At 39.4% G+C, this 25,715-nt stretch overlaps 1 protein-coding gene across 16 annotated transcripts in view; it reads right to left on the bottom strand.

Annotated features, from left to right (window-relative positions):
• Positions 1-25,715, bottom strand: part of LOC102920207 (meiosis-specific with OB domain-containing protein) — a 49,799-nt gene that overhangs the window by 7,464 nt on the left and 16,620 nt on the right. For 8 of the 16 annotated variants that reach the window (XM_076578051.1, XM_076578055.1, XM_076578060.1 and 5 more), the window contains 9 exons: positions 25,518-25,575; positions 23,260-23,391; positions 21,761-21,833; positions 14,503-14,698; positions 12,478-12,578; positions 11,435-11,487; positions 11,248-11,343; positions 7,854-7,952; positions 5,585-5,738 (listed from right to left, as the gene is read on the bottom strand). In XM_076578051.1, the coding sequence (XP_076434166.1) occupies positions 5,585-5,738; positions 7,854-7,952; positions 11,248-11,343; positions 11,435-11,487; positions 12,478-12,578; positions 14,503-14,698; positions 21,761-21,833; positions 23,260-23,391; positions 25,518-25,575 (962 nt within the window). Of the gene's footprint in view, positions 1-5,584; positions 5,739-7,853; positions 7,953-11,247; positions 11,344-11,434; positions 11,488-12,477; positions 12,579-14,502; positions 14,699-14,792; positions 14,910-21,760; positions 21,834-23,259; positions 23,392-25,517; positions 25,576-25,715 lie in introns of all 16 variants that reach the window. The other 8 variants (XM_076578044.1, XM_076578049.1, XM_076578045.1 and 5 more) reach the window with 4 other exon arrangements.

Here is a 25,715-nt window from a genome sequence, read left to right as displayed (position 1 = left end):
GGAAGGCTGGTGGTGGGAGGAGGGAGGACAGAGGAGTCTGTGGTTGGTATGTAAAATGAATAGAAAATCTCTTAATTTAAAAAAAAAGAAAAGCCTGGCGGTGGTGGTGCACACCTTTAATCCTAGCACTCAGAGGCAGAGCCAGGCAGATCTCTGTGAGTTCAAGGCCAGCCTTGGCTACAGAGTGAGTTCCAGGAAAGGCACAAAGCTACACAGAGAAACCCTGTCTCAAAAAAACAAAAAATAAAAAATAAAGAAAAGGAAAGGAAAAGAAAAAAAATCCCTTAAAGAAATTGAAGAAAACACAAACAAAAAATGGAAGAAATCAATAAATCCCTAGAAGAAAGCCAAGAAAACAAACAGATGAAGGAAACTGTTCAAGACCTGAAAATGGAAATAGAAGCAATAAAGAAAATACAAACCAAAGGAATCTTGGGGATGGAAAATCTGGGTAAACAAACAGGAACTAGAGGAAATAGATTCATCAAAGAAAATGTTAAGTCTAAAAAAATTCCTAACACAAAACATCCAGTAAATCTGGGACAATATGAAAAGACCAAACATAGACGGGCGGTGGTGGCACAAGCCTTTAATCCCAGCACTCGGGAGGCAGAGGCAGGCGGATCTCTGTGAGTTCAAGGCCAGCCTGGGCTACCAAGTGAGTTCCAGGAGAGGCGCAAAGCTACACAGAGAAACCCTGTCTCAAAAAACCAAAAAAAAAAAAAAAGAAAAAAAGAAAAGAAAAGACCAAACATAAGAATAATGGAAATAAAAGGAGTGTCTCTATATTTTTAACTTTGTGTGACTCTCAAGTTAATCTCAATAAAAAAAATCAGCCATAAAAATCTGTAAAGAGATTTTCACAATAACATTTTAGATATATCTTGCCAACCACTGTTTGTCAAAAATTAGTAAATGTCTTGGGATTTAATTTTTATGTGAGGAAATGACTGAGGATAGAGGTCAGATATGTCATGCATTGAAATAATTAAATACTGTCTCCATATTGCTGTAAGATATGACAAGCAAAACTGTTTCTGTCAAATTATAAAACAAGTTTAGTCATCCCAATTAAAAGTTTCAAACTGAGCCAGGTGGTGGTGGCACACGCCTTTAATCCCAGTACTTGGGAAGCAGAGGCAAGAGGATCTCTGAGTTCAAGGCCAGCCTGATCTACAAAATGAGTTCCAGGACAGCAAGGACTAAACAGAGCAACCCTGTCTTGAAAAAAAAAAAAGTTTCAAACTGCATGTCAGTGGTGACACATGCCTTTAATCCCAGTGCTCTAGGGGCAGAAGCAGGTGAATCTCTGTGAGTTCAAGGCCAGCCTGTTCTACAGAGGAAGTTCCAGGATAGTCAGGTCTACACAGAGAAACTCTGTCTAGAAAAAAAAATGTTTCAAATAATATTATCTTTTATGAAGCAGAAATATGATCTATTTTACCTTAAAAGACAAGGTGGTTTTTTCTTTCTTTTTTGTGGTGCTGGAAATTGAACCCAGGGCCTTGCTTGTGATAGGCAAGTACTAACACACATAGCTCTACCCTAGGCCTGAAAGTCAGTTATCATCATTGAATCTGTCTTACAGTTTCTATTACTGTGACAAAACACCATGAACAGAAGAAATTGGGAAGGAAAAGGTTTTATTTAGCTTACACTTCTACGTTGTAGCCTGCTGTGGAACAATCTTTTTGTACACTATGAATATGTATTACTCTTATTGGCTAATAAAAAGCTGATTGGCCAATAGCTGGGCAGGAAGAGACTGAGTGAGAGAACAAAAGTAGGAGAATTCTGGGAAGAGGAAGGGCAGAGTCAGAGAGTCGCCGGCAAATGCAGAGAAGCAAGATGATAATACTGTACTAAGAAAAGGTACCAAGCTAGGTGACTAAGCATAAATAAGAATTATGGGTTAATTTAAGTGTATGAGTTATCTAGTAACAAGCCTGAGCTATCTTCTGAGCATTTTTATTCATATTCAGCCTCTGCGTTGGTTATTTGGGAACGGGTAGGCAGGAAAGAAACATCCAACTAATATGGCGCCCAACATGGGACAGAAACCAGCATAAAACCTGACAAAGCTTAAAAAGGGATTATAGACACACAAAAACAAAATCAAGCACAGCTTCTTGGTAGCTGCTTTTCCTTGGGTGGGCTCTGTTTGCTGGTGGTCAGCAGAGGTACAACTCCTTTAAGAGAGGGCTTCCTGGCTTGGTACTAGTGCAAAAACAGGCAGCTCTTTTGAGAGCCTCTGCTGCCAAACACTTAAATGGTGTTTGTGAGCAGTGGGCAGCACAATATGTGGTAGCAGTGTGGACCCAGAAACTTCCCAGAGTTGGGACAGTAAACATGGCTCCCAGAGCTGGCAGTAAACATACCTCCACCATGAGGCTAGACTCTCAGGGAACCAAGGGGGAGAAGCCAGCACAAGAACACCATGATCTAAGTTACACAACAAGTTTTTGTTGTTGTTGTTTTTTGCTCATGCAGACAGAAAAGGTTACAGATACACAGTAAGGACAGATTCAGATGGAAAAAAAACCTCTAAATGGGTTATAGTATTTAAAAAAAAAAGGCTTGGGAAAGAGAAGAGAAAGACTATATACAGTCTTAGATTAAAAATATAGATATTGAAAATAATAAAATAAAGTCTTTAAAAGGGGGAGTAAAGTAATATAAAGGAAATAAGCCACATAAAGATAGAAAATACACAGAGAGTCTGAATTATGTATATGATTGTGTTATCTTTAAAATTTTTGACTGCTGAGACCTTACATTATAGAAACTGCTAGATTAAACCAATGTATATATTTTTAAATTATCTTGATTTCAAAATTTAAGTCAAAAGATATGTCGCTTTGGGAGAGAGGTTATGTTTTTGTTTCCACAGAAAATGAGAGGCTATGGATTCATTCCAGGTTAAGGAAAATAAGGTTTGATTGAGGAGGACCCCCTGAAATCCTGACTACAGACATAAAAAATAAACCTACAAAAACCACAAAAATGTAGCATATATTTTACCTGCTCAACCACATAACAAAAGATCATCTTTAGCTGACTTGTGTACAATGCACAGTTTACACTTGTATTACTACAAATATGTATGTTACCTTTAAAAGTTTGTGTATTTTCAGAGCAAGGAAACCAGACACTAACAAAAACCGGATGGCCCAGATGATCCAACATCCAGAACACCTTCAAGGCTGCTGACTGAGATGATCCAGTCTCAAAGAATACTACAGTCAGGACTTGACCATAATCCTGAATTTTCTCAAGGTCCCCCAAAGATTACCAGCACCCCCAATCAACAGGAAGCAGTCTAGAGAACTATGCCCCCATTCCCATAAAATGGATTATAGATGTTTGTCTTTGTTTAGGGGGGTTGGTTACAAATTATTCTTGGTCATAGTAAAAAAAAAACTAACCAAAGGAGTTAGATTCAAAGATCTCTTTCTAAGGGAAAAAGGGGGATAGGATATAGAAATGATAGGATAAAAGGGTAGATTATTGAATCTACTTTAATCCAAAAAACAACTATTAATCTTAAATATTTTACATTAGTATGGATTTTGTATTTTAGTTTATTGATATAAATTTATAATTAATTTTGTTATACTATATGTATATTTCTACTTTGGGGGGTATTGTGCTTATGCAGCTCATTTAAAAGTATAATATATAATTAAGAAATACAGATTATAGTTAGTTACTATAATAGTCTAATTAATAGTCAGGTATGTTTTCAAGGTCATACACAGATATGTTTAGATAGATGGTCTTCAAACACTTCAAAGACCTACAGAATATGGCATTTGATATTTTTGATAACCTAAGACTTTTCATGACAGTGAGACATGTCTGCTCCTGGAAGCACCAATCTACTTCAGAGAAGATGATAGGCATCAAAGAAACTCCATATGGAGCTTACTTTTCTTATGGCATAAGCTTGCCATTAAAGCAAGAAACTGCCCTTGTCTCAATTGCTGACAATATACTGTCCAAACTGAACTAGCAAGCTGCAAGAAAGGTGATTGTCAAACTTTGCCAAGACAAGGTAGGACAGTCCTCCCGAACTCCCTGCTTCACAGGAAAGTCTGTCAGATATGCTAGGCCTGTAGGCCAGAGTTAGATGCCCCAACATTACAGAGGAACTTTGAGTGACTGTCCAGGCAGTGAGATGTCCCTGTTGTTAGGTAACATTTCACCCTTCTGGGGTCTTTGATGGAACTGAAGACAAGATAGTTATAGTTTTCCCTAGTTACAATAAAAGGTAAATTAGGTACAAAATTTTGAACTCACAAATATAAGATAGATAATATTTTCTCAAATACAAATGGACTGGATATTTTAACTGTAATTCTTACTTAATAACTGTTCAGTTATATATACAATTTTACTATGTTAAAAAACCTTCCTTTTTTAATTAAACAAAAAAGGGGAAATGCTGTGGAATAATCCTTCTGTACATTGTGAATATGTATCGCTCTTATTGGTTAATAAAAAGCTGACAGGCCAGTAGCTGTGCAGGAAATATAGGTGAGACAGCCAGACACAGAGGACTCTGGGAGGAGGAAGGGCAGAGTCAGGAGAGATGCCAGCCATCTGCCAAGCAAACAGGACATGTAGAAAATGAGGTAACAAGCCATAAGCCATGTGGCAAAGCATAGATAGAAATATGGGTTAATTTAAACGTAAGAGTTAGCTAGTACCAAGCCTGAGCTATTCACTGAACATTTATAAATAATACTAAGTCTCTGTGTGATAATTTGGAAGAAGCTACTGAGACAGGGAGTGGGAGGTCAGGACAGAGAAATGACTGACTACAGTAGTCCTTCACTGAAGGAAGCCAGAACAGGAACTCAGACAGGGCAAAACCTGAAGGCAGGAACTGATGCAGATGCCATGAAGGAGTACTACTTACTGGCTTAACCCCCCATGGCTTACTCATCCTGCTTTCTTATAGAACCTAGGACCACTAGCCTAGGGATGGCACCATCCACAATGGGCTAGCCCTCCCCACACTAATCACTAATTAAGAAAATGCCTGAGGTGGCTCTCTGTGAGTTTGAGGCCAGCCTGTCTACAGAGTGAGTTCCAGGACAGTCAGAGCTACATATTGAGACCCTGTCTACACGAGAGAGATAGATAGAGATAGAGATAGAGATAGAGATAGAGAGATAGAGAGATAGAGAGATAGAGAGATAGAGAGATAGAGAGATAGAGAGATAGAGAGATAGAGAGATAGAGAGATAGAGAGATAGAGAGATAGAGAGAGATAGATAGATAGATAGATAGATAGATAGATAGATAGATAGATAGATAGAACCTGGTCATATGGAGACATTTTCTTAACTGAGGTTCTCTTCTTTCAGATAACTCTAGTTGTGTCAAGCTGACATAAAACTATCCAGCACAGAATATATTTTTGTTATGGAAACTTTTAATTATGGTTTATTTATATAAAAACTTCTTTCATAAATTACTGTTAAGGCAAAGAATATCTTTAACTACTATAGAGCTTAACTTTGTTAACAATAGTTATTTTTTACAAACATGAATTTGTTAAAAAATAATATCTACTTACCATCTATTTCTAACTACTTTGGTAGTTTCATCATCGATGTTCAATGTAGAAATGTAAGCATAGAGGATGCCATAGAAAGGATCAGCTTTTCCTTCATTTCTCAGAGCTTTTACTTTCAACTGTTCCACTGTATAGACATCAACTATTGTGTTTACTAAAAATAAAAACAAATATTACATTTCTATATATTTTCTCAGATAGGGCAAAGGCTTATGTCCCAACATAAGCAATGAAACACATGGAAGACATTTAAGTAGCTAAGACAACAGAATAACACTCTATTAGCTATTTAAATGTGATTATATAGTGGATATGAACGTCACAAAATAAGAAAAAGAATAAGAAATTAAGCCTTTATTGAATGAAGAATTTCTAATTATCAAGTGATAGCATTAATATGGTAAGAAGAAAGAAGCTATGCCAGACACTAGTAGTCTAGATCAGTACTCTAGCCCAATCATCATCAGAGAGACTTCTTCCAGCAGCTGATGGGAACAGATGCAGTACCCACACCCAAACCATAGGCAGAGCTCTGGGAACCCTGCAGAAGAGGAGACAAGGACTGTAGGAGCCAGAGGGGTTGAGGAGACCAGGAGAACATGGCCCACAGAATAAACTAAGCAGAGCTCATAGGAGCTCACAGAGACTTAAGCCTGCATGGGTCTGCACTAGGTCCTTTGCATACATGCTGTGGTTGTTTAGCTTGGGGTGTTTGTGGGATTCCTAAGTCTGAGAGTGGAGGTGTGTGACTCTTTTGCCTTCTTTTGGGACCCTTTTCCTCCTTCTGGATTGCCTCATCCAGCCTTGATATGACATGAGGGTTTGTGCCTAGCCTTACTGCATCATGGTATGCCATTTTCAGTTGATATCACTGGGAAGCCTGCTCTTTTCTGAAAGGAAACATAGGAGCAGTCAACCTGGGGGGAAGGAAAGGTGAGGGGACAGGGAGGACTAGAGAGAGGGAGGCTGTGGTTGGGATGTATTGTGTGAGAGAAGAATAAATAAAAAGAAAAAAATTTAAAGCTAAGCCAGGCAGTGATGGTGCATACTTTTAATTCCAGCACTCATGAGGCAGAGGCAGGAGGATCTCTGTGAGTTCAAGGACAGCATGACCTACAGAGTGAGTTCGAGGACAGCCAGGGCTGTTACACAGAGAAACCCTGTCTCAAAACAAAAAAATAAAACAAAATAAAAGCTAAGAAGAGTAGGGCATGGAGACTCATCCAGAACATCTGAATTACATATATAAATATATACATATATGAGTTGAATTCAGGGTCTCATGAATACAATACTTTCTGCCAAACTCTGTGAGCAGTGCACTTGCCTAAGGAAAGAGTCATTAGGTCTCTCAGATTGGCTAATTTTTTTATTTTATTTGCATTGGTGTTCTGCCTGCATGTATGTCTGCCTGATCATGAGGGCTCAGATCTTGGAGTTACAGACAGTTGTTAGCTGTCATTGTAGGTACTGGGAACTGAACCCGGGTCACCTGGTAGAACAATCAGTGCTCTCAACCACTGAGCCATCTTTTCAGCCCCCAGATTGGCTAATATTAAGATAAGCTCCTCCATTAAAAAATTAAGGGCTAGAGAGACAACTCAGTGGCTAAGAGCACTACCTGCTTTTGCAGAAGACCTAGGTTCAATTCTTGATACCCACGTGGTTGCTCACAACTATCTGTAACTCCAGTTCTAGGGCATTCAACAGCCTCTTACGGATTCCACAGCTACACATGATACACATGCATACATGCAGATAAAATTCCTATGCGCCAGGCGGTGGTGGCACACGCCTTTAATCCCAGCACTTGGGAGGCAGAGGCAGGCGGATCTCTGTGAGTTCGAGGCCAGCCTGGGCTACCAAGTGAGTTCTAGGAAAAGGCGCAAAGCTACACAGAGAAACCCTGTCTCGAAAAACAAAAAACAAAAAACAAACAAACAAAAAAAAAAACAACTCATACAAAATAAATTAAAAAAAAATTTAAAGCCAGGTGTGGTGGCTCACACTTTTAATCCCAGCACTAGGGAGACAGAGGCAGACAGATATCAGCCTGGTATACATAATGAGTTAATTATAGGCCAGCCAGGGTTACATAGAAAGACCCTGTTTCAGAAAAAAAATTAAAGCAAAACAAATCAAAAGAGGAGCTAGGAATATAATTCAATGAAACAACATTTGCTTAGAATGCCTGAGTTCTGGTTTGACCCCCAACAGTGAAAAATAATCTCTCTCTCAATCTCTCTTTCTCATCTAGAAGGTCACTTACGGTTTATGGATTCTCTCAAGTAACTGTCAATTTCATCAGCCACATCTGTTTCTTTATTTTCTCTTACATAATTCAGCAGAATATTGGCTTCTGGTGTATCTTAAATTGAAAACGCAAAATAAGGAAAAAGCCAAATAATTATCTTTTAAATTACTACAAAGCATCTAAAATTATCTTAAGTGTAAAACACGATACCACATAAGATCATAATCCAACAGATTTATCATTAAGCCATTAACACTGTGAGGCAAAGTGAATCAATATGGAAAGATGCTTCGGCTGTTGCTAGTGAGAATGTGGTATAAGACTCTTTTCTGTTTTGTTTGGTTTTTCAAGACAGGATTTCTTTGTGTTGTAGCCCTGGATGTCCTGGAACTCACTCTGAAGACCAGGCTGCTTTGAACTCACAGAGATCTGCCTGCCTCTGCCTTTTGAGTGCTGGGATTAAAGAAACCACCACCACCCAGACTCTTTTTTTTTTTTTTAAAGATTTATTTATTTATTATGTATACAGTGTTCTGTCTGCACACACCCCTGCAGGCCAGAAGAGGGCACCAGATCTCACTACAGATGGTTGTGAGCCACCATGTGGTTGCTGGGAATTGAACTCAGGACCTTTGGAAGAACAAGCAGTGCTCTCAACCTTTGAGCCATCTCTCCAGCCCCATCCACCCAGACTCTTTTAAACTGAAAAATGTGAATATATAAAAGTATCTGGAGGAATAGACATGCAAAACTACTTCTAGATGTTATGATTATCGATTATTTGTGTGTTCCTTTTTCCTTTTCATTATTTTATTCATTTCCTGATTAAAAAATAATTATAAGATCCCAACAGATGGCTCAGTGGTTAAGAGAGCTTACTACTCTTGCAGACCCAGGTTGGGCTCCTGGAACCCATGTGGTGGCTCACCCCAGCTGTAACTCCAGTCCCAGGGGATCCAATGCCATCATCTGGCATCTGAAGGCAACAGACACACATGTGGTACACATATATACACAGAGGCAAAGCACTCACACATAAAATAATATTAAATATAAAAAATAATTTTATTAATTTGTTGCTATCATTGTGTGTGTGTGTGAGTGTGTGTGTGTGTGTGTGTGTGTGTGTGTGTGTGTGTGTGTGTGTGACATGATGGGGGACACATATGCCACTATGCTCATGTAGAAGTTAGAGGACAACTTTCCTGAGTCAATCCTCTACTACTTATACACAGGTTCCCAGGAATGAACTCAGGTTACCAGACATGGCCAGCAAGATTTTCAGAATATTATATTCTTTTCTTTTCTCTTTTTTATTTACTTTTAAAAACTGTATTTGTTAGACAGGCAGTGGGTTCGCAAATCTTTAATCCCAGCACTTGGGAGGCAGAGGCAGGTGGAGCTCTATGAGTTTGAGGCCAGACTGGTCTACAGAGTGAGTTCCAGGACAGTCAAGGTTACACAAAGAAACCCTGTTTTAACCACCCACAAATGTATTTGTTTGTTTGTGTTGAAGAAAGATATGGGTAGCTCAGGCTGATCCAAACTCAGAATCTTCATGTGTCAGACTTCCAAGTGTTGGTATTATAGACACACACACACACACACACACACACACACACACACACACACACACACGACAATGGCTAGCTTATTTTTGTTGGTGGTGGTGGTTTTGTGTTTTGTTTTTGTTTTTGTTTTTTCAAGACAGGGTCTCACTTGTGGCTTCAAATTCAGAAAGCTGCCTGTCTCTGCCTCTCAAATGCTGGAATTAAAGGTGTGAAGCATCAGGCCTGGCTCCATGGCTAGCTTTAAAAATGTCTTTAATGTTATTTTAAAGCTTTGTCCCTCAAATTAGAATATGAGTTTTCTCAGGAGTAATTATGTGGTCTGCCATAAGGCAAGAAAATCATTTTGAAAGGGTCTTCACAGGATTCTAATGCCCATCAGTCCCAAGACCCCAGCCTCCAACACAACTCTTTAGTTGCAGAATCCACTTGAACATTCCACTATTGTGCTGATAGTGCCTAGGCTCCTCTAACTCCCTCGGGCAGATGTAGGAGTTTTTTTCCTCCTGCCCCATTACATATGTCCTACCACTATTCTCTCTCAAATCGAGGGTATATTTCTCATGAACAAGGGTTGTGCTCTTTCATCGTGTATACCAGTGTCCAACACCATGACTATCCTTACATCCATCTGACCTTCCACTGTCTCCTGTCTTGTTCTAAAAAGGACTGACATTATATATATAGTTGGTGCATAAAAAGCATTCTGTGAGTATTTGTGAATTAATGGGTGAATGAATGAATGTTTTAAAGTCCTACTAGAACTGCTAGACATTGAAGGGGAGCAATTGCTAACAGAGCTGCAGCAGTCAAATCAATGGACACCTTAAAGAACATGGCTTAGACTGTCCATAGGGAAGACAGAATTCCCTCCCACTCTAATGAATACTCTCAAGGTGGGAAAACCACAAGGAAAAAGGGAACATGTTATCTGTGATAAATATCTAAGCCATTTCTACAAGGTAGGTAGGTGTGGCCCAGGAAATTAAAATATGTCTGATTTAAAACAACCAGCCAAGTTTAAACACCTTTATAAATAGTCTGCTAAATTTACATCCTTGACAAAGTAAATTCAAGAACTGTGATGTACAACATAGTGTCTATAGATAATAATATCACATAATAGGATAGTATGTTACATTCAATTCTTAAGAAAGATTTCTTTGTGCACACCTTCAATACCAGCACTTGGGAGGCAGAGGCAGCAGACCTTTGTTAGTTCCAAGCCATTGAGTGCTACACAGTAAAACCTTGTCTCAAAAAAATAAGATTTTTAATTATATGCACATATATGTGTCTGTGCAGGGTATAGCAGATGTGTGTAGGTGCCCACAGAGGTCAGAAAAGGGTATTGCACCCCTGGAAGTTGCAGGTAGTTGTGAGCTGCCTGATGTGGGTGCTGGGAACTAAACTCAGCAGCACATTCTCTTCACTGCCGAGCCTCAGGCTGCATTCCTAAAGAATACTAAGAATGCATTTTTTGTTTCACCACAAAAAGGTGAATATTGCGTCGTGGTTTGAATATAAAATGGCCCCAAAGCCTCATTTGTTGTATGATTAGTCCCAGGCTGGCAACATTATTGAGAGGTGATTAGTTCATAAGAGCCCTGACCTCATTAATGCATTCATCTATTGATGAACTCCTAGCTAAATGGCTATCAGGAGGCGGGGCCTGGTTAGAGGAAATCATTAGGGATGAGTTACCTCAACATTCCTCAGCTACCATTAAGTGAAAAGCTTTTTAAAATGTAACCTGCAGTTTGGTTCTTAAATACATTGTACAAATATTGGCATATGTTCATGACCACTTCCAAAAGAATGGAAAACAGAAAGCATTTTACCTGGATTAGTTGTGATAATGGTTTTTGAGATTACTGTTGCTGCCATGCAGTTCTGAAATTTGTTAAAATTTATTCTTACATCTGAGGCAAATATTACTGTTTGGGGGAGAAGCCATAAATTTTTAAAGTTAATATATGAGAGATGAAAATGATAAATATTTTCAACACAATCTTAAAATTATAAGACCTGTTTCTCTTGGCATCCAGCTCTGTGCAAGTAGAATGGATTCATTATCCCAACTGCATTGTTTAAAAAGAAGTGAAACAAAGTGAATACATTAGAAAAATCTGGCTGTGACATATTTACACCTCCCCTCAAAAGAACCCCCAAAACAGAAAAACGAAAACTGCCTTAGTGACTGGGGTTAACAATTTCCAGGTAACCAAAGAGGTTAAGACTTCATACTTTAAATTTTCTAATTTATTACTACTATGTGTATATGTGTACACACATGTAAGCATGTGTGTACACATATACACATGTAAACACATGTGTGTACACATATACACTCAAACCACAACATATTCATGGAGGTCAGAGGACAGCTTCATGGAGTCAGTTTTCTCCTTCTACCTTTATGTGGATTCTGGGGATCAAACTTGGGTTGCCAGGTTTGTTTGGAACGTGTCTTTACTGGCCAAGTCATCCCCAAGGCCCAAGACATCATCCTTAACACTTATGCAAGAAGGTGGTTTCCAGCATGTACTAATCTCTAACATCTACTCCACAAGTCCTTTATTTGCCCAGCACTTGGTTACTTAGAACTGAATGATTCAAGGCCTACAATCTTCAAAGTCAAGTCTTCTAACCACTACAGTTGTGTCTCCCAAACGGATACATAGCTCAGAGGACTTGATAGGTAATGGCACTTGCAGGCAGAGGCATCAGGAGTCATAATCTTCAAGACTTTAGGTATAGCCTGTTCTCCAGGGTACCAGTGAATCTCAAAAAGTTTGACTTGCTCCTCATCAGTGGACCCCAATAAAGCAACACTATTTGTTATGAAGCAGAATAATAAAACTTGTCACAGTGGAGTACCTCTAAGTGAATCTATGCCATCTAAGGTTGCATACAGAAAAATCTCAGCCTTCAAGAAAGTTTGCTTTTTCAAGTGTTGCTCATCTCTTATTATTATACCTCTTGATACAACTTTTTTTTATAAAATGAAAGTTTTCTGTCTCAATGATAAGAACAGGATGTTGCAGCTAGTGACAGATGTGGGAGATTACCATGTCATTGTGAAAGAAGGCTCTGTTTCATCGAAGAGTTTAACTTCACACCTCTGGCCTTTTCTTCGGTCTGAAGTTGTAAAGTATTTTGGCTCTCCAACCTTAGAAATTGAAGAAAATTATTGTTCCTCTCCTACAGTTGTGGAGGTACTTAAATATAATCAAATAGTTTCCTTTCGACCATGAAATTCTAAATATTAACAAGAAAAGAATCACTAATAAATATCTGATTATCTGAATGTACTTTCTGCCTAAACTAGGTGTACTTAGCTAACCTTGTAAATTTGGACACTTTGAAGAGAGAATACAGATAGATGTATGTGCTCAAAGCGTAAATGAATAAAAATTATTTGTCAAGATACCAGGACAGCCAGGTGTGGTGGCAGACAACTATCATTCCAGCACTTGGAAGACTGAGGCAAGATTGTCATTCAGTTCAAGGCCAGCCTGAGCTATATAGCAAGATACTGACTAATACATAAAGCCAGGTGTGGTGGTGCAAACCTTTACTCCCAGTACTTGAGAGGCAGAAACAGGTGAAGATCTTTGAGTTCAAGGCCAACCTGATCTACATAGCAAATTCCAAGACAGCCAGGGCTACACAGAGAGAATCCGTCTCCAAAAAAAAAAAAAAAAGGCCTAATTAACTAACTAAATGAATGAATAAATAAGAGAAAAAGAGAAGGAAAGAGAAGAGAGAAGGAAAGAGAAGAGATAAAAAGAGGAGAGAAAGAGAGAAGAGAGAAAGAGGAAAGAGAGAGAGGGGGGGGAGAGAGAGAGAGAGAGAAAGAGAGAGAGAGAGAGAGAGAGAAAGAGAGAGAGAGAGAGAGAGAGAGAGAGAGAGAGAGAGAGAGAGAGAGAGAGAGAGAGAGAGAGAAGTAAGCATCTCTGGTGGCCTCAAGGAAAGGCCCCAAGAATAGTCATTTGACCCTTTTCTAAGCTAGACTGAACACTGTGGGAAATACCTGAAGAAAAATGCAAAGGCTCCATGAAACAGGATCTTCAAAAGAAGGTCAGAAGAAACATAAGGCCAGAGGCTAGGAGAGGTCAGCCATAACAAGGGAGTAAGTAAAATACTGACAGTGGGGTTGACAAGTCAAATGGGGAGCTAAAAGGCATAAAAGGGGTGAGATGACTTACAAAAGAGGGTGCCATGCTCACGGGGGTGAGGGGAGCTGTTTCGAGGTTTTACATGCAAATGATAACATTATTAAAGGACTTCGAGGAAACAACTAATGGTTGTCTGAAATGACCCAGAGAGTGATTTTGCCTAAATTTTAAGACTGTCCTATAGAGTCTCAGATTCTCTATCCTAAACAACAATTTTCTGCATGTGCTATATTTTTGTGAAGGTTTACTTTTTGGGGGTGGGGATTTGGGGTACATGGAGCCACACTCCCAGTCCTTCAAAGTATACTTTTGAGGTCCACCTTTAATTTTTTGTAGTGCCTTTGTCTGTTCAACTCTGAACTCAGAGCTTGTCACAGTTACTGAGACAGATGCTGATGTACAGAAGCTGTGCTAACTCCTGACTTGTGTGGACACTGTGCTCTGCTGCTCACCAGCACCTTACCACAGCAGCCCCCACTGCAGTCTGCTAGGTCTTCCCCACCCCCTCCATCTGAGCCACTCTGAGGACACACGCACACAGGTGAGTCCTTGACTTGTCTGAAGAACATTATGGCTGTTCATGTCAATAAGTTTATCCTTTTTATTTATTGATGTCTTTGTTTAACCCATTATACAAAACTTTCATATACCTAATGGATCACTTATAAGTATAATCGTGCATGCTGCAATTAGCAATCAAGTATGATTTTATTTTGTTAGTGATTCACAGATAAAATGATAATTTCCTTATAATGAGAAATGTTATTTTCTTAATTCAACTTACTACCAAGGTAAAGAGAAAAAATTGTCCCATCTGGTGCTTACGGCATTCTAAACATAAATCAGGTGACAGAGTGCCCTGCCAAAATGCAGGGAGCTTTGCTAAGGTTTTAACTTACTGATTTTCTGACTTACCGATCTCACAGCTGCAAGCACATTAATAATCCTCCCATCGAGACTGTGGCCATTTGCAACAATGTCAGCCAAAGAGTAATAATCTCGAGATTCTTTAACAGGCAAGTGTATCAAAGAAAGTAACTTGGTATCCACTTCATAAGGGGAACAAACTTTCACCATTGAGTGATTCTCACTGAGCAATAGTTTCCAGTTGCTAAGTGAGGAAAACACAAAAGCCAGCCCATTACTGTTAATTAAAACAATACTTTGGTTCACATTAAATTATATAGGTAGGTGTGGGAGCCCACATTTGTAATCCCAGCATTTGGGAAGCAGGTCTAATTTGCAGAAGGACTAACACATGTTCAAGGCCACTAAGGTATAGGTAGGGAATTCCAGGCCAGCCTGAGTTATAAAAGCAGACCCTGTTTTAAAAAACAAAATAAAATTACATTCAGTTACTTTTTGTTGGAATTTAGAGTGCACTAAGAAAGTTATATTTTTACTATTAAATTGTTGTGAGGTTTTTATTTTATGTGTAAGAATGTTTTACCTAAATCTGTGTCTGTGAACTATGTGCATGCAGTGCCCGTAAAGTCCAGAAGAGAGGTCAGATCCCTTGGGACTGGAGTTACACATGGTATGAGTCACCACGTGGGTGCTGGGAATTGAACTCAAAGCCTCAGGAAGAGCTGATCCATCTCTCCAGCCCCTATATTTTAACTTCTAAAAACATCAAATAATACTATAAAATAATAATATAAAATATATTCTATATAATGTATTTTATATCAGTCTTTAAATATTTCTTCAGTGAAATAATGTTCTTTTAATTAAGAACATACATTGAGAAATAATTTTTTTCTGTGAGTTCTAATCATACTAGTTGTAGGACCTTGCCTAAGACTTGAAGCTGCAGATTCCTTTTCTGTTAAACAGGATAAAAACTACTCTAAAGCTTAAGATTATAAAAGCCTGAGGTCTCGTCTTTTTAAAGATTTATTTATTCTATGTGTGCATTTTTCCCTCTGCATGTATGTCTGTGTATCACATGTGTGCCTTGTACCAGTAGAATTCAAAAGAGGGTATCAGATCCTCTGGACGTGGAGTTATATGGATGTGAGCCCCAGTGTGGGTTCTAGGAACTGAACTTGGGTCTTCTGAAAGAGCAACCATGGCCCTTAACCACTGAGCCATCTCTCTAGCCCCATATCAAGACCTTGACCTGGACATAATTAACACCATGCTCTAACCAATTGAGCTAACTGGCCAGCCATCATTATTTCTTTTATGACTGATTGCTTTACCTAAGTACCTGGGGTCAAGAATCCCGTTTTGCTTACTTCTGTAGTGCTATATGTGAAGTAGATTTAGAACTCTCACAGTGTAGTGGACCTGGGGTTCCCATTTCCCTGTATCAAGCGCCTTTCACAAGTCTTGACAAACCCTCCTCCACAGAGCTCTGGTCCAGTCCCTCCTTCCTACTTTGCCTTAGTCATTCACACTATCACTTCTCCAAATCATTGCCCTTGTCTCCTGACTCATCTCCTCTGTGACTCACCCTCCACATTACAGTCAAATTGATCTTCCTAGCCTACAGAATAGGACATTATTCCCCAGATAAAAGACTTTCTGTTCTTACTCATCCCTAAGAAGTGAATTTCATCTGAGAAGTATCTCTGCTTCTCCCTCTATATTCCACCTATGCCAGATTATTAGCTATGAAACTTCTATTTTATGTGAAAAATGTGTTGAATGCCAGCAGTTTCCTATTTCCCAACCTAAAAGTTAATTATTCTGGATATTCTGGAAAATGCCAGGAGGTTTCACATTTGTTGGGTCTGCCAAATGTGTCCCTCCAACCTCCCATACATATTTACTAAGAATCGATTATGTGCCTTTCTCTAATCTAGGAATGGGGAGAACAGTATACAAGATACACTTAATCTCATGAAGCTCATATATATGAGCAGGGATCATAAGAACAATAAATCAAACCATCTCAGAATGTGACCTGGATTACAATGCTAAGAGTGGGGAGGAACGTCTTGGTGAGTTACTGAAAGGGCTTCTATGCATGAGAGGGTCAAATGAGGTAACATTCCAGCTGAGACTCTGATAACCCAAAGAAGCAAATATTCAAGTAGATAGGAGAATGTTCTCTGCAAAGGGACAAGAAAGCTGAGTGGATCTTAGTGCAGTGAGTCCAGGTGTTCATGGAAAGGAAAATCCTCAGTGTCTGCAGAGACAAGCACGAGTGGAGGTCAGAAGAGCAGGTGTCTGTGCCATAGTCTGCCATACTCAGCCGGAGCCATTTATAGAGCAGCATGGAGTTAGCTGGCACAGGATCACCTTGGAGTGAGGTTTCCTCCTGACTCCTTACCCCAGCATTATTTGGAAGGGCTGATGAGGGATGGACTGTAGGTAATGGATAATTCAGGGTACAAAATCTCTGACCCTTCCTATAGGGTCCTGCTCCAAGGGGACAGGCACACTCCTGAGCTTTTTCCTGAGTTCCAGCTGCAGTTCCCCACCCAGCCCCATTCTTGCAGGATTCTCCCTCAATAGGCCACTTGTTTTGTTGTTGTTTTTGTTTTTTTGTTTTTTGTTTAAATGGTTAAATACTTTATGAATTTACTAACATTGCTGAATTATTGGTTTAAAAGTTGGGAGTTGGCTCAAACTCTACTATAGAGTTATAGTAATAAAAACAGCTTGGTACTGGTATAAAAACCGACATATGGACCAATGGAATCGAATTGAAGACCCTGACATTAATCCATGCACATATGAACACCTGGTTTTTGACAAAGAAGCCAAAACTATACAATGGAAAAAAGAAAGTATCTTCAACAAATGGTGCTGGCATAACTGGATGTCAATATGTAAAAGATTACAAATAGATCCATATCTGTCACCATGCACAAAACTCAAGTCCAAGTGGATCAAGGACCTCAACATAAATCCAGTTACACTAAACTTAATAGAAAAGAAAGTAGGAAGTACCCTTGAATGCATTGGCACCAGAGACCATTTCCTAAATATAACACCAACAGCACAGACCCTGAGCACAACAGTTAATAAATGGGACCTCTCAAAATTGAGAAGCTTTTGCAGGGCAAAAGACACAGTCAATAAGACAAAAAGACAGCCAACAGAATGGTAAAAGATCTTCACCAACCCCACATCTGACAGAGGATTGATCTACACAGTATATAAAGAACACAAGAAACTAGACATCAAAATACTAAACAGTCCAATTAAAAAATGGGCTAAAGAGCTAAACAGAGAATTCACAAAACAAGAATCACAAATGGCTGAAAGACATTTAAATAAATGCTCAACATCCTTAATCACCAGAGAAATGCAAATCAAAACAACTCTGAGATACCACCTTACACCTGTCAAAATGGCTACAATCAAAAACACCAATGACAATCATTGTTGGAGAGGATGTGGAGCAAAGGGAACACTCCTCCACTGTTGGTGGGAATGCAAGCTTGTACAACCACTGTGGAAATCAGTATGGCGGTTTCTCAGAAAATTAGGAATTGAACTACCTCAAGACCCAGCCAACCACTCTTGGGCATATACCCAAGGAATGCTGATTCATACCATAAAGATACGTGCTCAGCTATGTTCATAGCAGCACTATTTGTAATAACCAGAACCTGGAAACAACCTAGATGCCCGTCAACTGAAGAATGGATGAAGAAAATGTGATACATAAACACAATGGAGTACTACTCAGCAGAGAAAAACAATGAAAACATGAAATTTGCAGGCAAATGGATGGAACTAGAAAAAATCATCCTGAGTGAGGTAACCCAAACCCAGAAAGACAAACATGGTATGTACACACTCATAAGTGGATTCTAGATATAAAATAAAGAACAATCAGACTACAACCCACAGAACCATGGAGGCTATAGATATAGCATGGAGGTCCCTAGGACAACTGTGGCTTATAATAAATTTCGGTTTTACTCAATTCCTGAGCAAGCCTCAAGGAAACATCTCACTATTAAGATAAGAATACATACTGTATCAAGCTGATAATAGAAAAATTAATTAATTTTAAACAATAAAAAAATAAAAAGAAAAGAAAAATTTGAAATATTAAACAAACAAACATTTTACTAAAGTAAAAAAAGGGAGAACTAGGGACTCATCATTCCTCTCCACATTCTATTCTTTCCCTTGTTTTATATATTTTAAATTTTTTATCGGTGGATTCTGCTGGAGTATCCGATATAGATAAGCAATGGAGGGCCCCTGTTGCAAATCACCCTCTGGAGCGATGAAAAGATCTTTCTACTAGCACATGGAGGAGACCCGATCTAGGTGTTGGTGTGGCCCCGGGGTTCTATTTATGTCTTTCCTCAGGACAATGAGGTTCCTCTTTGGATTCCTGAGCACTGAACGTGCCCTGTGGCTGCTGCTGAAGCCCAACAGGACAGAGACCTAATGGGTCTTCATGAAAAAAATCTACCCTTCTGATGCCAATGGAGATTGAGAGTCCAATATGGCCAGCTTTGGCAAGCATTAATGTAAGCCTAGGAACTGTAGCCATGAGATTGGATTCTCCAGAAGAGCTGCCAGCTAAAGTCGTGCTGGGATCAAGAAAAATGGGCCTTGGCAGTTTGTCTTACTGGAGTTGTATCCATGCCAGTGGATGTCCACATACTCCAGAAGAGAATTTGACATTGCTGCTGCCACTGTTGCTGTTATAGCAATGGCGGCCACCACTGCTACTGTTTCTGGGATTACCATTTCATAATTGCTTACTACAGCTAGCACAGTGGAGATCCTGGCAACAAAAGTAGCTACCACAGTTAGTTAATCTTCCATTCTATTGGGCATGATAAATTTAATTCAGTAGTTATATACATCTCAATTGGCTTTGAAAATTATAAATTTATAAACTCAACCTCCAGTTGCTTTTGGGATACTATCTTACAAGGACTCCAACGTACAGTATGGCTCGTTAAGGAAGGGAATGGTTCAGCTGCCTTTAGCCTACTGGCTATGGGTGAGATAGGACCTCTGTGGGTCTTTTCTGTTTTGAACACACAGATTGCAAGCCCAGTGCCACTTTGAAATCTTTGGCAGCAGTTAACTCTGCAGCTCACACACGATTGAGCCTGTATGATAATGAGTTTTCAGAGACAGGTAATGCCTGGGGAGAACTCACCAACCTAAGACAGAGCACCTGTGTGGCCTGGGCAGGCGTCTCCATGACAGGTAAGATGACCTGCTGACGTCCCACGCAACCCAAGTCAGAAGCTCATTTTTTAATAAAAGGGGGACTGGTAGGGTCCTGGCCCCTGTTTTGGGTAACTGTTGCCTTGCTTGCAGACCTTGACCTTGATATCCTCCCTATGCTAATTCCCTGCCAGGTTCCACCCTCCTGAATGTTAAAGGGAAGTTCCTTGTCTGTGTATCCTGAATAAGGGGCGTTAACAGCTTAGATGCAAGATTGTAAAACATCAGTAGCGAACTTCTGCCCTCCGGGGTTCTCCCATTGTGCTGTAAGCCTGTATTAAGACCTCCTCCCTCCTTCAATAAATGACATTCGGCATTTAAAATTTATTTATATGGGGCTGGAGAGTTGACTCAGAGGTTGAGAGCACTGATTGATCTTCCAGAGGTCCTGAGTTCAATTCCCAGCAACCACATGGTGGCTCACAAGCATCTGTAATGAGATCTGGTGCCCTCTTCTGGCCTGAAAGGATACATGCAGACATTACACTGTATAGTAAATAAATAAATCTTTAAAAAAGTAAATAAATAAATAAAATAAAAAATATAAGACATGGAACAGAGAATTTCAGGCTTTGAGTATATGATAGAAAAGATGGATAAATTGATGAAAGAAAATGTTAAATCTAAAAAAAAAAATTTATTTATATAAGCCGGGCGTGGTGGCGCACGCCTTTAATCCCAGCACTCGGGAGGCAGAGGCCAGCCTGGGCTCTCTGTGAGTTCGAGGCCAGCCTGGGCTACCAAGTGAGTTCCAGGAAAGGCGCAAAGCTACACAAGAGAAACCCTGTCTCGAAAAACCAAAAAAAAAATAATAAAATTTATATATATATATAAATTTTATATATATATTACATATATATAATATATTACCTATATATGTATATATTACATATATACATACTGCAAATGTAATCTATGAATACCACAAATGTGATTAATATCATGAGTGTAATTAATGAATATCATCAGTGTAATTTAAAAAAGAAAAAAAAAAAAGTTGGGAGTTGGGGGCAAAGGCTGGAGTTGTGTGAGTCACACTCACAGAAGCTGGACTTGAACTAAATTGCTACTCCCCTTTACCCTATCCCCACCCTCAGAACAGTCATTTGCACGTGATTCAATAGGCCACTTGTAAAGAATCTTCCTCTCAAGTTCTCTTTCCAGGAAACCTGGCCTAAAATAAAGGACAGCGTGTGAGTAGAATGAGAGCCTGATACAATGTTATATATATTCCAGCATTTATCATCTCCTGTTTAGTGATTTTTTTAAAGATTTATCTTTATTTGTATGTATGTGCTTTTGTCTGTGGGAGTATATTTATGTGTTTGTAGTGTCCACAGAGGCCAGAAGCAGGCACCAGCCTCCCCAGAGCTACAAGTACAGGTTGTTGTGAGCTGCCTAATGTGAACTCAGGTCCTCTGCAAGAGCAGCAAGTGCTCTCAAGTGCTGAGCCGTCTCTTAAGCCCCTCCAATTGTTTAGTTTAAATTGTAACTGGAGTCTTGTTTTTACAAATCTAAGCACGATACTCCATATCTGAAAATTCTGCATTCACAGACCCACACAATCATGTATCAAATATTTCAGAAAAAAACAAAATACTATAACTAATATAAATAAAAATACAGTGTAACTACTCACATAGTCCTTAAAGGACATTAGGTGTTACAGGTAGAGATGATTTCAGCTATAGAGGAGGATGTGTTTAAGCTGTGTGCAAGGGATTTGAGCACCCATGGATTTTGGTAGCCTAAGGAGACTTTTGATTTGGTCAAGATAAAATTAACTTTTGTGATTATAAAAATTATAAATTATATCATTTATCTTAAGGATAAATATTCTAAGTGAGAATTCAACTCAATTTTCAAATTGAAATAGAGCAACTCCTAAAGTTTTCTGCTTTTCTGCAAAATTACTAATATTAAATAACTGAAAAAATAACTTTTCCATAAAATTATTAATATTATCATTCTAACACAAAGATTGTCGCTCTCTGGACTGGAAAGATATTACCTAGGAGTTGCAGGGCTGAACTTTTCTTCTCTTTCTGTCTCCTTTCTTTGGATCAAGGGATTTTCAATTATCACTAAAACAGAGGGCAAAGTATGGTACCATCACAAAATCATCAGAAGATTAATGAGAACTAAGTGTGCACAACAATGACCCTCACACCGTGGTTCCATCCTCCACAGGCATCTTCTCATGTCACTAGGAGAAAAGGGCTCCTGGAATGTAGTCATCAATTCGGCCCCACATAACATTTCCAGGGCTTTATGTTTTAAGTCCCAACAGATGACCCTTACTAATACTACTTTATTTTCTTGCATCCAACATTTGATTTGGTTACAACATGCCCTTCAAGAAAACAAATGTTTACTTGACCTTTACTCCACATCTAACGTCACAAACAATCCTTTATTTTATTATCCTCACAACTGTCAACCTGTAACATTTAATAGGGAAATTCCTCTCTCTGGACATGGGTGTTCATTCATTCAAGGAATTATAACTGTACTAGGCCCATGAAGTTTTCAAAGTTTTCTGTCTTCATAGTTCACACATTTGACAACATTATTCAACTCAGGAGAGACTGTCCATTCCCTGGAACACACATGGTTAAGTGCATGGAGTCCAGCACCTCTTAACTGACGTGTGTAATGTGTGTTTGGTCCTGCAGCACTGGAAAAGATGGTGTGATTACTGTGTCACTCTTCCCTCCTCTTTTCCTGACAAACAGGAGAACTGGAGCACACGCTTTCTTATTGCTCGTCTGGGCTGGACTTGTCATCTACCAAGTGGTGAAGTTTATACTCGCCCCCTTCCTTAACATTCCCAACAAACTAATGGGTGTTATTCCATGGGTGAGACCCAATGAAATCTTGTTCCCAAAGCTACAGTATAGCTAACTATTGGCCCAGGATATGTCTATAGAAAGATATGTGATTATAATAATAATTGCGGGGTTGAGGCAAGTTGGAACGTGAAATAATCAAAAGATGGCAAAATATCATCTAGTAAAAGTATCACTTACCATGTACCAGGAAACATTCAGAAAGCATGCCTCCTAACACTGGCTTTTTCTGATAAGGATCAGAATTACTGAATTTTACTTTTCTGTGACTCCACTCAGCCACAAACTTACCGCAAGAATAATACTGTAAGAGGAACATTTTTAAAGTGCTGCTGGGCATGGTAGCAGAGGCCTGTGATCTCAGCACTGGGAGGCTGAGGCAAGAGAACTGCCTCTTGTTCAAAGTAAGTGACCAAGGGAGCTTCATTCTGTCTCTCTCCCCCCCAACCTCCTCTCCCCGACCCCTGCTGGTTTTTTGAGAGAGGGTCTCATTGTATAACAGCAGCTGGCTTGAACCTTGCTATGTAGACCAGGCTGGCCTCAAACTCATAGAGCTCCACCTGCCTCTGTCTCCCAAGTGCTGAGATTTAAGATGTGTACCACCATGCACAGAAAAACTTTCTCTTAAAACCCAACCAAACAAAAACTAATGCCTACTTACCACACTCACCAACTTTAAAGCTCTCAGACAGTGGCCTGATATAATCTTCACTGCCCCAGGAGGATACATTCACAAAATGGTCTGGCGAGTCACGGATGGTGAAACTGAAAGTGTATCTTTCTGATCCAATATCTGAGGAAAAACCAATGCTTTTATATTTCAGGTAAATGTGACTTTGCACAAATGATTACCCAACAAAATAATGATGATGGTGATAAAATATTTAAAATGGTAGAAATGTTATTTCCTATACATAGTCCCTGCTTTATTTAGTTTAGTTTTTGTTTGTGAGACAGGGTAGAGCAGACTGGTCTTGGACTTTTGGTGATCTTCTTGATTACTTAATTATCCCCTAATGCAATTCTATATTACACTATGCTTTCATACATTTCCAAGTACAGTGTAATAAACAGCCATGGTAGCTAGATCTCACTATGGCCCTTTTTCTTCCCTTACCTGTGTATTCAAAAGAAAGTAACATGTAGACCTGAACAGTCAAGATGCTAGCTTAGATTTCCTGTTTTCCAACTATTATAGTCACAAAACCCTAATTGGTTATTATTTCATAGGGGAGGCCCAACAAGATTAGGAAAAGCTTTAACCAAAGTCATAATTCATACCTAAATAGTTGTTTCAAAACAATCTGTGTGCAACTAAAGCACCACTAGAGGGCAGCAAGGACTTTTTTTTTTTTTTTTTTAACAGAGTGGGATTTTTTTTTCTGTTGCTTTTGGTAATTTAAAAAGTAATATAAGAGGGATTAGAGAGATGGCTCAGCAGTTAAGGGCTCAGTTCTCAACACCCACATCTAGCAGCTCACAACCACCTGTAATTCAGTCTCCAGGGTATCCGACACCTGGGTTCAGTTCCCAGGACCCACAAAGGGACTCATAACCATCTGTAACTACAGTCCCAGGGCATTGGACACTCTCTTTCAGGCTCTGCAGGCACCAGGCACATGCAGACAAAACACTCAAACACATAAAACAAATAAATTTAAAAACAAAACCTAAATCTGCCGCTGCCTTCCAAGTGCTGGGATTACAGACATTCGCCACCAAGACCAAGTCTTCTGTCTCCTGTTGTTGTTCCATGTGACCACTGTCCTCTCAGCCTCGTCCCTCTGCCACCTCTACCCAACATGAGGGTGACCCACAGGTCCACTGCACAGTGTCATTAGAAGCATCTGAATTGGCCGTGCGTAGAGGCACACTTCTTTAATCCCAGCATTTGGAAGGCAGAGGCAGGAGGATCTCTATGAGTTTGAGACCAGCCTGGTCTACAGAGTGAGCTCCAGGACAGCCAGGGCTACCTATGTGAGACCGTGTCTCTGAATAAAAAAAAAAAAATTATGGCCGGGCGGTGGTGGCACACGCCTTTAATCCCAGCACTCGGGAGGCAGAGCCAGGTGGATCTCTGTGAGTTCGAGGCCAGCCTGGGCTACCAAGTGAGTTCCAGGAAAGGCGCAAAGCTACACAGAGAAACCCTGTCTCGAAAAACAAAACAAAAAAAAAAAAATTATGGGGCTGGAGAGTTGACTCAGAGGTTGAGAGCACTGATTGATCTTCCAGAGGTCCTGAGTTCAATTCCCAGCAACCACATGGTGGCTCACAACCATCTGTAATGAGATCTGGTGCCCTCCTCTGGCCTGCAGTCATACATGCTGTATACATAATAAATAAATAAATCTTTTTTTAAAAAAATCATTTGCCGGGTGGTGGTGGCGCATGCCTTTAATCCCAGCACTTGGGAGGCAGAGGCAGGAGGATCTTTGTGAATTCGAGACCAGCCTGGTCTCCAAAGTGAGTTCCAGGAAAGGTGCAAACTACACAGAGAAACCCTGTCTGGTGGGGGGGGGGGGAGAGAATCATTTAACTTTTGTGTCTACTGGATTCCTTCTTCATGGGTGAATGTAGGAAAGATCTTAGATCACTTAGTGACTAAGAACAGTAAATCTAGTTCCAAATTCATACTCTTAGACACCATTGTATCTGGTAATATGAAACTACAAATTAATGAATTGATCAATTTAATTAACTATATTGCTAAAGCCTTTAAAATATAGTTGCAGAATATCACATTAAATCATTGAAAATATTTTCTGTCTTTATACATACACAGCCTTGAATTGAGTATGACCATACATGTAGAAGGCCTGGCCTTAAACACACTAGAAAATATAGCCAGTTAAACATATTTTGTAGCAGTCGTAAGCCATACTTAATGAAAAATTAAGAAAGAGTTAAATAGAACTCAGCTTTTTCTGTCTGGAAAGCCTTTGACATCTGTTTTCCCAATAACTATACCGATTATTTTCTGGAAAACAAAAGAGTAGAGAAGACCGATATTAAACACAGATGTAGATGGTAAATTTAATTTCATGGACTTGTTATGTTTTACCAGCTCTAACAAACATTTTTGACTAGGAAATATTTAAATGCATTTATCCCAGACAA

The sequence above is a fragment of the Peromyscus maniculatus genome, chromosome 8, assembly GCF_049852395.1.
Source record: "Peromyscus maniculatus bairdii isolate BWxNUB_F1_BW_parent chromosome 8, HU_Pman_BW_mat_3.1, whole genome shotgun sequence".
NCBI lineage: Eukaryota > Metazoa > Chordata > Mammalia > Rodentia > Cricetidae > Peromyscus > Peromyscus maniculatus.
This window is presented reverse-complemented; position numbering and strand designations above follow the sequence as displayed.